Below are 15,057 nucleotides of genomic sequence, written 5' to 3'. Positions count from 1 at the left end.
CTCTCACAGATGGGTTCTGTGAGTTTCTATCACTCTTTAATAACATAAATGCCCTTTCCTCTGCCCTCTGCTTTAATTCTGTTTTCTTATTTCCTCTTTCTTTTACCACTTTTGTCTTCACCTCGGGTTCTCCCCCTCCAGCGTACTTGGCGGCATTGATCCAGCCCCGTGTTTGTGTATTTTAGATTTTGTAAAAAGAAATGGCTGTTTGAACAAACTTTCTTCTCCTGTGAAGGCAGATACTGAGAATCTGAAGGATTTTTTTATTTAACTCTTTGTGGAAAGAAAAGATTCCTGTTTCAATGATAGTTAAGGGGATAGTTCGGCCAAAAATTATAATTCTTTCATCATTGATTCACCCTTGTCATTACTTTCTTTCTGCAGAACACAAATGAAGATATTTTAAAGAATGTTGCGAACCAAACAACCTTGACCCCCATTGACTTCGGTTATATGGACACAAAACCACAGACACATTTCTCAAAATATCTTCTTTTGTGTTCCAAAGAAGAAATAGTCACATGCAGATTTTATACAATGTCAGGGTGAATAAAGCATGACAAACGTACATTTTTTGGGGTGAACTTTCCCTTTAAATAATTGCTGATCTATATGTTCATGGTGAAATTTTGTTAAAAGAAGCTGTGTACTATTGAGGTTTACATGTTTTACAGAACACCGCTCGTATTTACATCCATTAACTTTTATTGTATGGACACCAAACCAATGCAAGTCAATGGGGTTTTCTGTTACCAACATTTTTCAAAATATCTTCTTTTTTGTTCTGCAGAAGAAAGGAAGTTATACAGGTTTGAAATGTCAAAAGGGTGAGTACATGATGACAAAATTTTCATAATGGGGTGAACTACATCTTTCACTCACCTGTGTAAAGATGACATGGGATTCAAAATCTAGTTTAAGTTTCAAAGTTGAATATGTTCAAAAATGTAACTTTGTTTCAAAGTTCAAAATGCAAATATATGCATTTTTACTGGAAATCAGACTTGGATTTCACTCTACAGAAGTTCACCATTTACACTCTATGGTGTATTTTGATTTTTGTATGCAGAAGACAGCTTAAAACACTTGTTGAGTGTCATGACAAAAGCTTGCATGGAAAAGCAGCCACACAGCATTTTATTTAAATAGAATCAAAGCCTAAAGTCTGTTTTATTGTTGTTTTTTTGTCCTTTGATTCAAACTTATATCCCCCTCTTTCCAACGGCCACATTAACAAAATCAGTAACCTAATGATCTGGACACAGTAGGTTGATTATTGACATTTAATTTAATGATTTAAACTTGTGTTAAATGTGACCTGTCGGTCATGTGGCCGGGACTTTACATTTTAAACTCTGTAGCACACATTCAATCTATTGTCTTGCATGAGCTTTATCTGTGATCGATCTAGTGGTCAACAGCACATCAATTGTACTTAAAAATAAAAGTGTGTTGTGTGCCCTGAGCAAAATTTTGAATCAAATCATAAGATTTATGCCAGCACAGTTAAATGTCTTTCAAAGAGGTCACCGTAATGATTTTTATTTACAGTAGCTGTATTAGACATGAAGGGTAAAGATCAATACAGCACTAAACAGGTCTAGGTTGGATAAAAAGATAACACAGATAATATCATGCGCTCGATACCGATACAAATCAACACGTTTTAAGCTGTTTTAGTTCATTATACATTTTAAACAGCACAAAAGGAGGTGCGACGCTTACTGTGTGCGTTGTAATTCAGAATGGATTAACTGCGTGATAGTGAGCGAGATGGTTAATGGATGAAATGCCACAATCGAACGCACACGCGTGGACAGGGTTGTTTAAGATCAGGGAGTGATGCGGGGGCTGACGCTTCTGAATAGCCTGAAAGAGCATCTTTCACTAAAGTTATGACATAATGTATTTCCTTTCAAATAACCAAAGTGTTAAAGCGCCTCTTTTGTGGAGAGAGAAATTGATTCATAAATGGCTGTGGGGGAAAGACAACCCCTGTCTGAGCTCTTGACAATGACGGTTTAATTTAGGCATGTCGATATAGTGAGATGGAGGTTTTGTGCAGAATCGTTTGACGATGACGGCCAAAACAAAGTTGGCCTGGGTCATTTTTTGGGGTAGTTTTTTCCATTTGACTGAATTCTTGTTTTTTACAGAGAATTTCAGTATTTGCTAATAATTTATTAGTACGGGTCGTTATGTTTTTCAAAACTCACGTGCCCTCATATTCTTCATATCAAAACCTGTAAAGTGGCGATCCTTCTTTGATGACATAAGTTTGCTGATTTCGGCAGAGCATCTTATAACTCTCCCCCTTCAACTATCAGTCTTATGCCAGTTCCATTTCAAAATTCGACGCCTTTTTTATACATCCAATCAATTATCAGTGAAAAATGCAAGTCACGCCTACTATTTATCTCATTCAATATTCAGTTTCACTTGGTCGTATAAAAAATATGTTCGAATTCTGAAGGAAAGACTCTGGACCTTTAAATAATCAAATGGGGGAAAGATATTTGGATCATTTCTTTCATAAATAAATAACTTTTATAAATAAGGTGTTGACAAGAATTTAAAAAGCTAAACATTCTAAAATATCGATGCACAATGGCTCCCAAAAATGTATTTAGAATGATAAACTTTAATCTTCACCCACATTTTATAAGTGGCGTTGGTTTATCTAAGAAAGTTTCAAAGAAATAAAACACAAGCAAACATTGAGATGCTTTGGAATTGCTCATACAGCACAAATTTTCTTAAGAAGGCATATTAAAGAACAATAAAAAAAGATTGTCTCACGACCCCAAAAAGAGCGGTTACAACTCTTATTATTGTTCTTCAAGCTGTTATGAAAGATGACCATGTAAAATATATATGCTGTACTGTATATGGCCTGCACATGTTTTATGGCACCATTCAAAGTTATTTAGTCCTACCCCTCTTTTGGTGTTTTTATAAGAAAGAAGGTGAACTCTGATCTTGTGGAGTCTTCGCTGCTTTATCGAAGCTGGCATATCCAGACATCAGCGGGTAATGTTTTGTCGAGGTCTGCGCTGCGTTTAAACTGCTGTTAATAGTGCCAGATTGAGGTTTGAGGATACCGATAAGACGCCAAAAGACCAGGGGCCAGTTGCATAAAATGCTTAGACTAGTCTTACAAGTAATTCATATTCAATATATTTTTTCTTCAAGATTGGTCACAACTTCTATAAATCAGTTATATAAAAAGGTAGAATGGTATAATTGAAATCTGAAAGTAAGACTTACAGTATTAGTCCTAACTAATTGCTAGTAGTCAGTGAGACTAGTTGTTAAGACAAAGTCTTAAATTGCCGGCAACTGGCCCCAGACCAGGCCACCTCTTTCAGCATATATACTAGTCCATCCGTACGGGAGGATGTGCGACACTTTCCCAAATATACTCAATTATCGATAACTTTATGAATACGTGAGCGAGTCTGAGTGTCGGTAATGGAGCAGAGAGATTTGATAAGTGGTTTCTTAGGGATATTGAGCACTATAAATCTTTCAACCTTGAGAATATGCGATTTTTCTTTTGTCTGTGAAACATGGCCGGCCGGCCACTACTAAACATGCCCTTTAGTGTGGTCGAAGAAAGAGAATCTGTGTCTGAATCGGTGCTTTAGACGTTGATATCCTCCGCGCTCATAAAATAATCCACTTAAAGCGCAGGCTGTTTTAATAAACAGTTTTACCGGACAATGAGATTGGGTAATGGGGGTGAAAAGCTTTTGATAATCCCTATCTCCCCCTCCCATCAACTCCACCTTTATCTTTTTAATTTTATTGCAGAGAGGGAAAAAACAAACAGGACCCCCAAGAGATGAGGGGCCCGTACATTTATTCATTATCGATCCCACCCCTCATTCAACTAAAACGTGTTAACTTTACTGTTATTTGCAAGGGGATCAAGCGTTCCCCTCTCATCCATTAAAAGGCGCGTGTGGTTCGATAGGCTGAGATTAGCAGTTGTACTCATAGAGGAGATATATTATTCACAACAGTACCAAACGCATCATTGCGTGAAAAAAGCATTATTTATATATGATACTGTCATGTGCCCTGTCAATGCAATGCTGCTCATCAATTATACAGTGCAGTGATTCCTTTGATTAGAAGGGGATTCGGCTTTGTTTTCATTTTTGATATTGAGCTTGTGTACAACATTATGAAAGCCGACACGGGAGATTTTCCTTTGATGTTTGTCATTTGCCAAACTTTGAGGAGAACAAGGCATTGCGGATGTTCATTAGGTCCTAGTTAGCTGTCGCTCTTCAGAAACATCATATACAGTACAAGACAAAACAACACTGATAATATATGATTGTCTTACAGTACTGGTACTATTGTAAAACTTTGTTTGTTTTACTTTTTGATTTTTAATCACTTGTCAGTTTAACATTCTAACTGCCAAAGCACTGCGTTGCTTTTTAACTGCTTCTAAATCAACATGTCTTAAATATGAAATCAGATGTAAGCAGCTAAAGAAATTTTGTTTGATGATCAAGCACAACACAATGAATACAAGCCCAACAAAGCGTTAGTGCAACAGCAAAAGAACCTTACCTTACGCAAAGAAACTATATTTTCCTATATATTGACTGCCATTATATTAAATCATTGAATGTATATTTAATAATATATAGAATAATACTGTACGTTGGTAATGTATTAAAATATTAAAATGTATTGAATAAAACCGAAGGAATTGACACTTTTCATTGATTGAAATAGGGCTGTTACATGATTAATCGCGATTAATCGCATCCAGAATAAAAGTTTGTGTTTACATAATAATATATGTCTTATTAATAAGACATAATTAATAATAATTAATAATTTTATATTTTTTCTAAAACATATACATGTATGTGTATGTGTTTATAAATGCAAACTTAATATGCACAGTACACAGACATTTATTATGTAAACACAAACTTTTATTCTGGATGCGATTAATCGTGATTATTCGTGGAACAGCCCTAAAATATAAGCACTTAGTTCCAGTATATGGAAATACATAAACAAACATATTTATTCCCATAGATTTTTGTTTTGTAAGGGTTCAAACCCTCCATTACATAATTTCATTTTTGAGTCTTATACTGCAAGACAAATTTTCTATTGACTTTATTTTCCTGGTTCGATTGTCCTCTCAAGCAAGATTTATGTTTGCTCAGACATTCGCGGGGAACCAAAACTAACTAATTAGAAGTTTGTTGTGTTTACAAGCGCACATAGAAGTCAAACAGCAGTGGATATAAAGGTTCCTCAGGTGAACGCTCATCAGCAGATGTTCTTCATAAATGTGATGTGTAGTCTGATTATAAGCTCTTTTATTAGATTTGATCGGCGTGTGTGTGGAAGATTAGGGCCAGGGAGACAGGTTTTTACCCTCTAGTGATCTCTGGAACTACGAGGATGTTACCATGGTGATCCACAGAGAAGCCCATATTAGAACCATCAAAGTCAGTTTTATTTTTTTGGTCATCATGTATTCTCAGCTGTTAAATGTAACAAGTGTAAAGGCCATTGCACATTGAGTCTGAAATTTGCGTCCGAAATTTCCGCACGTTAAAAAATAAATACGACCTCATGTTGTGTTAATCACATTTACACATTTCCTCCGATAAACTGCGTTTTCCGCATCTGTAGCACTGGCTACCGGTTGCTCTCTCCACTGGCACTGGGTTAAAGCCAGTATCAGATTCAAGTCACTAATGCTTGCCTACAGGACTATCACTGGATCTGCACCGGCATACTTTCACAGCCTCCTACACTCCTACACCCCATCAAGAACCCTGCGTTCAGCAAACCAGCGGTGTCTTGTACTGCCTTCTCATAAGGGCACTAAATGGCTTTCCCGCTCATCCTCCTTCACAACTCCCTCCTGGTGGAACATTCTTCCTAACTCAGTCCGATCAACCACATCTCTCACAACATTCAAAAACCATACAAACAAGCGCCAAATACGAAAAAACTCATACGAAAATTTCGAACTGTTTGTGCAAAGACCTTAAGAGCATAAAAACATGTTACAAAATTATTGAAAGTAAGTTTTCTATCAATATTTGTTTTAATCCATATGAATTAATCATACTTGATGAAATTCCTGATCTTCTGGGTCGGTTCAAGTTGGAAGATTGTGAAGCTGGCCCATAATCAATAGAAATGAATACAGATTTCTTTTCTAACCCTTCATGCTTTCTGTGGTACATTGCTTCAAGAATTTTTTTATGACGGACAAAAATATCGGAGGCAGTGTGTAAATGTGATTGACACAACGGGCCTCATTTATGAAATGAGCGTACGACCGAAAACTGGGCGTACGGTCGTTTCCACGCAAAACTTGGCATTTATCAATATGGACGTGAGCGGTTGCTACGATCAAATCTCACGACAGGTCTCAGTTCGTGTAGTTTTGAGATAGGGTGAAGGTCTGTGTACGCTTTACCCTTTTGATAACTGAATAATGACAAACAAAAAAGATTTGTTTTTTTCGTTTAGTATAACAAATGTAAAAATAGATTACAATGCGATTTCTTTTTTTCATTAAAGTATTTTTAATTATTTTTACTTCCTTTGATTCTGCTTTCCAAGGTTAAACTTTAATTTCTAAATCAGAAAAGTTCCTCAATTTGGCCGGATTACGTATCTCCATGACGCAAAATCTAGGGGCGAGGCGTCTACACCCTGAATTTATAGGGGCGTTATGTGTAAATTACCACCGATTTCAGCCGCCACATTTATCAAGGTACGATCATTCGTACGATGAGATTGGTGGCATACGAATGTTTGATGATTTACACGTAAACCCTGTCGTAAGACTGCGCACGGATCTGTGCTCGTTTCTACATTAGATTGATAAATGAGGCCCAACGTGAGGTCGTATTTATTTTTTAAAGTGCGGAAATTTCGGACGCAAATTTAGGACTCAATGTGCAATGGCCTTTAGACTTTAGCACCGAGGTGAACGTGCGTTTGAGATTGCCGGCCCAACTTCATGGAACAACATTCTGGTAGTGATCTGAACAGCATCCTCTTTGTCTGATTTTAAATTCATGCTCAAATCGCATTTACTTGATCAAATTGTGACTTGAAAGTATTTAATCACCTTTCTGATTTGTACTATTATTAGGTAACTTTTTATGTCTTTAAATCTTTTTTCTTAAGTACCAGTCTGTTATCCTGTTTTTTTTGTTTTGTTTTATTTGCTATGTACAGCCCTTTGGTCAGCCTATGGTTGTTTTTAAATGTGCTATATAAATAAAGAAAACAAACGTGAAAATTAAAAGATATCAGAAAGAGACATTTTACGAGAAAACAAATCTACAGTAATTATATTGGTACATACATGAATGAGTTGATATTTACTTTAGAACAAATATATAAGCATCACCTTCTTGCTCCGTACATTATCATAAGACCACAATTTTGAACATGAGCAATCGGGACATGAGCCAAGATTATTGTCTGTGCTAAATGTTTATGTTGATGTTGTTTCTGTTTATTAGTTAATGTATTAACACATTTTTTTCAAGGACAAATTAAAGTGTTGATGTGATCTTGCCCATAATTCATTATATTCATGCTGAGAAATAACAAGTGTGTCTCTCTAGTTTGACAAGTAAAAAAAGTTTTTGTAAAAATGTTAAAGATTTCTGAGAAACACCAATATCTGAAATGGATAGGCAAACAAAGACATCACTACTCTAAAGCAACACCCTGCCTTCATAGCTCCGCCCTCAAAATAACAAACACTTACTTTGAAATGGATCAGACTGATCCACATTTTTGTAACACACTCAACAGACATCTACCAAATATTTACAAACAATGTTTGTTTTGGTGTTGATTTCAATGTTCAATTTCGTTTCTCAAAAATCACTTACTGCACCTTTAACACAAAATGCTCTTTCAATTTTTTTGTACCTTTATAGCCTTCCTAAAACACAGAAATTTCTCCACTTGGCACTCTGTTGTTTACACTGTGTGTGTGTGCAGGTGTGTGGTATCTACTGTATGTTGTGGTGTGGTATCTCATTTCAGCCCTGTGTATGTGTTTGTGTGTTTAAGCATGTCGACACATCGGCGGAGAGATCAGGCATGTAAATTGATGTGCGGTTTGAGTCTCTGCATTAAGGAGACATTCTGACACGTATGAAACAGTGCTGATGTGTGTTTAACAGAGGACGCATGGTGCGCAGACTCTTATTGCTGGAACACTTTACTGCGGCAGTTACACAGCACCCTACTGAGGGCTCACTGCTTTCACAGCATGATGCTGTCTCTGTGTTTGTGCGCACGGTTACGGGAGGGAAAAATGGGAAATGGTTCACGTGTGTATTGTGCGAGGTAATTTTTGAAAGGACGGCTTGAAGAATGGATAAATCTTTCTCTCTCTCTCTCTCTCTCTCTCTCTCAGGTGGGCGAGGTGGTTCAGTTATGTCTGATGCAAGTAGCAGTCCAACAGAACATGGTCATATGGGTCAGACTCACCCCACATACCCTGTTGGGCCACAGGTGAGAATCAAAAGCACACAAACGTTTATTTGAGTGTCTTAATGGGGACGTGTCATAGATTTCTATTGTTTTATACTGACCTGGTATTTTCTATCCTTTACCCCTAACAACACTCCTAAACCTAGCCCTAAGAGACACTGTTTTGCATTTTTACAATCTCAAATAAGCATTAAGTGCCCTTAACACACATTTTTTTTACCTTCAAAAGACAACAAATGGTATTCGCTACCCGCACGTTCCAGGTGAAACAAGTTTATTTTCTTATTTAGAGTATAATTTCATTTAAAAAATAATCTCATATGTCCATTTTAATAAAAAAAATAGGTGTAGTTTACTCAAAATTCATTAATTATTTACTCAAAAGTTTGTGTAATAAATTCTATAAATAATTGACCTTTTAGGGGGAATTTCTCAGCCAAATTTGTGATTCATTTGCGATTAATTAGATTAATTAATCGCCACATATTGTAATTAATTAGATTAAAAATTGTAATCACTTCACAGCCCTAATGTTAGCGTTAAATTTAACATGAAATTCAATGTATTGAATTGTCCTAAAGCATGTCCTCTGCACATTATTTCAGATAAAAAAGTTGTTTGTATAATCTGTTTCTCTCAAATTATTTCCGTTGATGTCGCTTAGGCCTCGTAGGCTATTGGGCGATGTTAACCAATAGCAAACAGCTACCCAGACATTGTTTTAGGCTCATTCTGTCATCCTACATTTCTCATTGAATAGGCTGTTCCATTATGAAACGCATCAAGTTACACGGTTTGCGACTAAAATTCAAGAGAAAGTTCAAGTTCACACCAGAAAAAAATGATCATCTCACCAATGTAAAACAATGCAAGCACACACACAACCAATCGCGGTCTTTTTTTAACACGATCAGACAAACAAGCTCTTTCAGAAGAAGGAGAATGATCATTGTCTGTTGCCATATCCAGTCCAACATGCAGCAGCAATGTCTAAACTCCTGTCTTCTCGTTCCCTTGAGCTCTGTCTTAATAGATGAACGCTGTCAGGACAGTCCCATAGAAACAAACACTTTTCATCCACACTGCTCTTTCCCTATACCATGGCCAATTCCCTTGTTTCTGGATCAATATGTTTTGATGGATTCTCACTCTAGAGACGGATATTGTGTGCACTGCCATTACAGACCCGGATCAGTAAGAGGGCAGTTAGCCCAACATGGGTCCAACTCTTTTCTGGGCCTCTGGCTTCACACCACTATCAGTCTGATTAGGCGTAATCTTTCAGTGCTTCCTCCGCTGGGCCGATCGCTCTGTTCTTCTTATTAGAAAGAGGGATTGAGGGTTTGGGAAAATGGAAGCCAGATCAAGAAGGTACTGCATGTTGCTTTGGAGTTATACTTTATGCTCTTGAACACATGAACATTTAGTGTTGATTGTGTGAAAGTTGGTATTGGGAATGTTTAATATTTTAACTTGAATAATTATTTTCTTTTTTACTTTTACACCTTGGATGTAGTAAACAAACAAAACAGACAATTTGTATGTAGACACATTTTTTGTATCTTTGGCAATGTTAGTGAAAGTTTTACGTCAGTATCCTTTTGGATGCTGTTACAATTTTCGGTAACGCTTTAGATTACGGCCCGCAATGTACCGCATAATTAAACAGGATTTACAGCGTAAGTAATTGTAACAATAATGTACCTCTACAGTACATATCTGTAGATAAAGGGGAACAATATGTAAAATTTGGGGAATAAAGGGGTAAGAGTTGGGAAAATTAAAAAAATATTTATGAGGGAACTGCATGCCATATTAACTTAAAATATCAAAATAGATTTTGTACGTTACACATTAAAACTCATTAAAATAACTCATAATAACTCATAATTAAAAGAAATGATTTGTGACCAACAATCTTAAAATCAATCAAATTCAAATTAATCCTAAAGTCAAAACTCAAAAGTCAAATTTACAGTTGACAGACAGCGTGCTTCATTCTTGCTGTTTTGCTTGCACAAAAACTGAACACATAATTTTCCCTTATTTCGTGTTTGCTATAATAATAAAATAACAACCTCGTACTTAATTAATATCCAAAGTAGCTTATTTATGGGTACATTGCGATTACAAAAATGTAGTGTGTGTTCACGCTAAGACTGATGTATAGCAAACTGCAGGTCATGCATACCATGTAATATTAAAATAGTTACCCCTTAGTTTTAAAATACTTAAAGTATAAAAGTTTTTTTGAATTTTCTGACTTCTTCCCCAAACTTTGCATATTGTTCCCCTTTACCTACAGATATGTACTGTAGACGTACATTATTGTTACAATTAGTTACACTGTAAATTCTGTTTAACTATGCAGTACATTGCGGGCCGTAATCTAAAGCGTTACCCAATTTTCTTTTAAATTTTCATTAAAGGGATAATTTACCCCAAAATGAAAATTCTGTCACCGTTTAATCACCCTCAAGTTGATCTAAATCTTTATAAAAATATTTATTCGGTTAAACACACAAAAAATATATATATTTTGAAGAATATGGGAAACTAAATAGTTGTGGGGCACCATTGACTGCCATAGTAATTTTTGTCCTACTGTGGAAGTCAATAGTGCCCCATAACTGTTTGTATACAAATTTTCATCTAAATACTGTATATAGTTTTGTGTTCAAGGGAACAACAAAATATATACCAGAACAACTAGGGTTTAGGAAATAATATACAAATTTTCATTTTTGGGTGAACTATCCCTTAAACAACAAATGTTTTCTATTGTTTGGAAAACCATGGTCATAGTTACTCTGCGATATTTTGGTTCCTTGAGGTACAATTATCATAGTCACAAATGCAAATTATTCAGTAATTCAAATTATTCAATGCCATTGTATGTATGCAATATATATATACTGTATATATACAGTATATATAGTCATGTAAGGCATGACCATTATTTATCTATTGATAAAAGTTATTTTGACCTTTTTGTGCATTCTTGCAGAAAAAAATAAGCTGTTACATGCACAATGAGAAAATAATCATAATAATAAAGATCTTTAAGAACACTCATCATTCTGTAAAAGTCATTTGTTTGTTTTTATCCCAAATATTCCCTTAATGTCATAGAAAAGTGTATTTGTTTTATGGAAATGGCCATTTAAAGAGCTGCGAGGTGCTGGCGTGACTTAAACCGCCCAAGGGTATTGTGAGTGAAGAGTTGTTCAGCCATTTAAAAGTGTGTTTTGATCCTGGGGGATCCCATTTCACAGACACGCTGGGGTTCGGATCAGTTTGTCGGTTGCCTTGTCGCTTAGAGAGAGGGCTGATGGGAAAACGGTGTGAGCCATTAGTGAATCTAACACGAAAAGGAGAGCGAGAGAGAGTTAGAGAGGATGACCGGTTTTCATGCTGAGTCAAAGGGTATATGGACTCCCATGATTCCTAGCACAGAGATCCTGCTGGACACAAGCCGTTTAACCGGTTCTTCATTTTATACGGCATAAAACACAAAAACAAAACGAATAGCGATTGGCAAAAGCCCGTGGAAATAAGAACTATTGATCCTTTGTGTAGGGAGTGCTGGATCAAAACAGATATACAGTGACTCAAAAATGTATTTGTACATTATAGCAACACTTAAAAATGTATGTTACATTATAACAAATAACAAACAACATTTTTAGGGGTACATTGGTTTGTTAAACGTTCGATAAACCTTAAATTTGACGTGTGTATTCTCAGCTCCAGAATACATCTATAATACAGGATCTACATAAAAAGGCATAACAAAGTAATGCAATGACATTCACTTTGAGACTGAGATGCGATGCTGGCAGACAGTGATTTTGTGCCTCAAAAACCCAACATCGTGCACACTTGTTTAAGCAAGATTAAGCACATGTCACTGGTTTGTCAGAGGTCTTTGTTGTCATCCTTTGAGTGCTTAATTGATTTTTTTGCATTCTTTATGTCAATGTTCAAAGTGAAATGACAATTGGCATCTTGTAGTGTTCTGTTAAGAAGATTTCTTCTATATGACAAATTCCTTTTTTCTGTTTGTTTTTCATTTAAAATACTGCTGTTCTGGGCTCATTAGTTTTTGATTAAAAATGGCATCAAAATGTTTGTTGTAAATCAAATAAAAAAGCAATGAAAGAAGCGGATTAAAACCTTCAATTTTATCCCAACAAACATAAACGAATTAAAAACACTCTTTATTCCTTTGAAACATTTTGTCTCATTATTCATTTCTATGTGATGTCAGTTCATGCATGATTTAGAACAACAGCAGTGTTGGCAACCTTGTAGTTTACTTGTCTTTTTAATATTTTGGCCCAAAAATATTTTTTTTATTTCATACCTTATGTTCCTCAGTCCAAACACATTGAACTTTGTGGAGAAACAGATTCAGAGAGATATCTGCCGATGCTGATTCTGAAGATTTAATTAATATTTCTTAGCTTTCTGAATAATGACTAATAAATTGAACATCAAACTGGTCATGTTTTCTCAGAAAAGTGTAAAAAATGGCTTTTAGCGACCGAAACTGATTATTGGCCGATATATCGGTGCATCTCTAGATTTTGGTGATATGAACTGACGTGAGGGTAAAATGTTAGATACCTGGAAGGTTGGAGAATTCTGTTCACAAACTCATTGAGGAAACAACATCTGAATGGTTGTACTTGAGTTGAAAGTCCCTATTCTGTGATTCCCAAACAAAGTACCAGATTACCCCCAAAAAACTGTAATAAATGTTAATATGAGTCATGACAATGTGTCCGTTTGTGTTTGTGAGTGAGAAAGAAATTGCTTATTGGTGGGAAAGAGGAGACAGCTGTCTGGTAGATCTCAAAATTGTATCACTGATTGGTTATTTGTATAGAGGTAACAGTGCTTCAAAACATTGACTCAAAAGAATAATGCACTGGTCCCCTGTGAGAAAGACCTGGGAGTGTGTTCTGCTAGCACAAAAAACTATTTTATTGCCCAGTGCGTCAATGTTTAAAATTTCTGTTAAAGAGATATTTGTATATGAATAAAGAGAGGGAAAAAATCATGCACATTTCTTAAACGTTCTGTTAATTCTCATGTTTTATCTTTCAGTCTTTACTGGTGGCTCAGCAGCTGGCATCGGCTGTTAGTGGAGTGATGTCTGGAGGAGCTCCGGGTCTCAATCAGCCCATTCTGATCCCCTTTAATGCTGGTGGGCATCTGGGTGGGCAGCAGGGCCTGGTTCTCTCTCTACCCACCGCTGCCAACATACAGGGTCTGGTGGCAGCCGCAGCTGCTGGTGGCATCATGACGCTCCCTCTACAGAACCTGCAAGGTAAGAGTCCCGCCTGATACAGCGTGTTAGTATATAGTGTCCTTATTTGGTTCTTGAATTTGAAAATAAGAGAGTAATGTTTTTCTTAAAAGAGAAAAGTTCATCTCAAAATCAAAATTGTGTTTACTCACCCAAATGACGTTCAACATGTTTTTAGACCTCCCGGTGTCTTTGGAACACAAATCAAGATATTTTAGGTGACATCCGAGAGATTTACAGGACTCCTCATAGACATCATGGTTATGGTTGTTGTCAAAGTCCAGAAAAGTACTAAAGACATTGTTAAATTGGTCCATCCATAGTGGCTCAATTGAAATTTTTTGAAGCAACAACAATACTTTATATGAGAAAAATAAACCAAAATAACGACTTTAATCGATATATTCTGCTCTGTCATGTCAGTGCGCGTCTGCTTGTAAACACAGAGTTGTGCTTCCGGGTTGTCAGTCAGAACTCCGGCGTCTGCCCTCCCCGAATGGACATGCGTCGAAGTGCTCTCGTGAACGCGCACCATAGACTGACAAGACAGAGGAGAATATATCGATTAAAGTCGAAATTTTTTAAACACAAAAAGAATTCTCGTCGCTTCAAAAAAATTCAGTTGAGCCACTTTTCCTTTAAGTTTTGAATAATAATAATTCAGACAAGCTACAGAAATGTGTCCAAATGTGTGCGATACACAACACTTAATGTTATAACAGTTGTTTTTGGAAGTCACTGAAGTAGTGCAGTCCCAAGGTACCATTACCCAACACAAACACAGCATGTGTTTAAGAAACGGGCTTTAAGTGAGAACGGCGGAGAAAATCTAGGCGGAGAAAGTAGTTCGCGTTCATTACAGGTCAACGTTTTGCAACGAAGCGCAAAAGCACTTTATGGCTCTTTCTTCTTTCGGTAGGATTATTCACCAGCACGCTTGTGTCTTCTCCACTATCTCCATTACTGCTCCTCCCTCTGTCCACGCGTCCGTACTTCTCCTTTGCCTTTTAAACTTTAATGCACAAATGTTCTCTTTTGATCATAGTTGTAAATGGTTTTCATTTTAATGTTTAAAACATTGTCTCTTTTATACCATTAGATTGAGGGGTGGAAGGGGAAACCGTCTGTCATAAATCTTAGATGAGATGCGTTCGCTAATGCCTGACTAAAAAATGATAGGTTATAAATTTGAGTGCATGTAAAATAGCACGTTTTCCTTT

The 15,057-nt window shown here is 36.3% G+C and overlaps 1 protein-coding gene across 4 annotated transcripts in view; it reads left to right on the top strand.

Moving 5' to 3' along the window:
- Positions 1 to 15,057, top strand: part of pou6f2 (POU class 6 homeobox 2) — a 100,457-nt gene that overhangs the window by 14,373 nt on the left and 71,027 nt on the right. For all 4 annotated transcript variants that reach the window (XM_057322156.1, XM_057322157.1, XM_057322158.1 and 1 more), the window contains exons 3-4: positions 8,447 to 8,544; positions 13,636 to 13,858. In XM_057322156.1, coding sequence (XP_057178139.1) covers positions 8,447 to 8,544; positions 13,636 to 13,858 — 321 coding nt within the window. The remainder of the gene's footprint in view (positions 1 to 8,446; positions 8,545 to 13,635; positions 13,859 to 15,057) is intronic.

Source organism: Triplophysa rosa, linkage group LG23 (genome assembly GCF_024868665.1).
Source record: "Triplophysa rosa linkage group LG23, Trosa_1v2, whole genome shotgun sequence".
Classification (NCBI taxonomy): domain Eukaryota; kingdom Metazoa; phylum Chordata; class Actinopteri; order Cypriniformes; family Nemacheilidae; genus Triplophysa; species Triplophysa rosa.
This window is presented reverse-complemented; position numbering and strand designations above follow the sequence as displayed.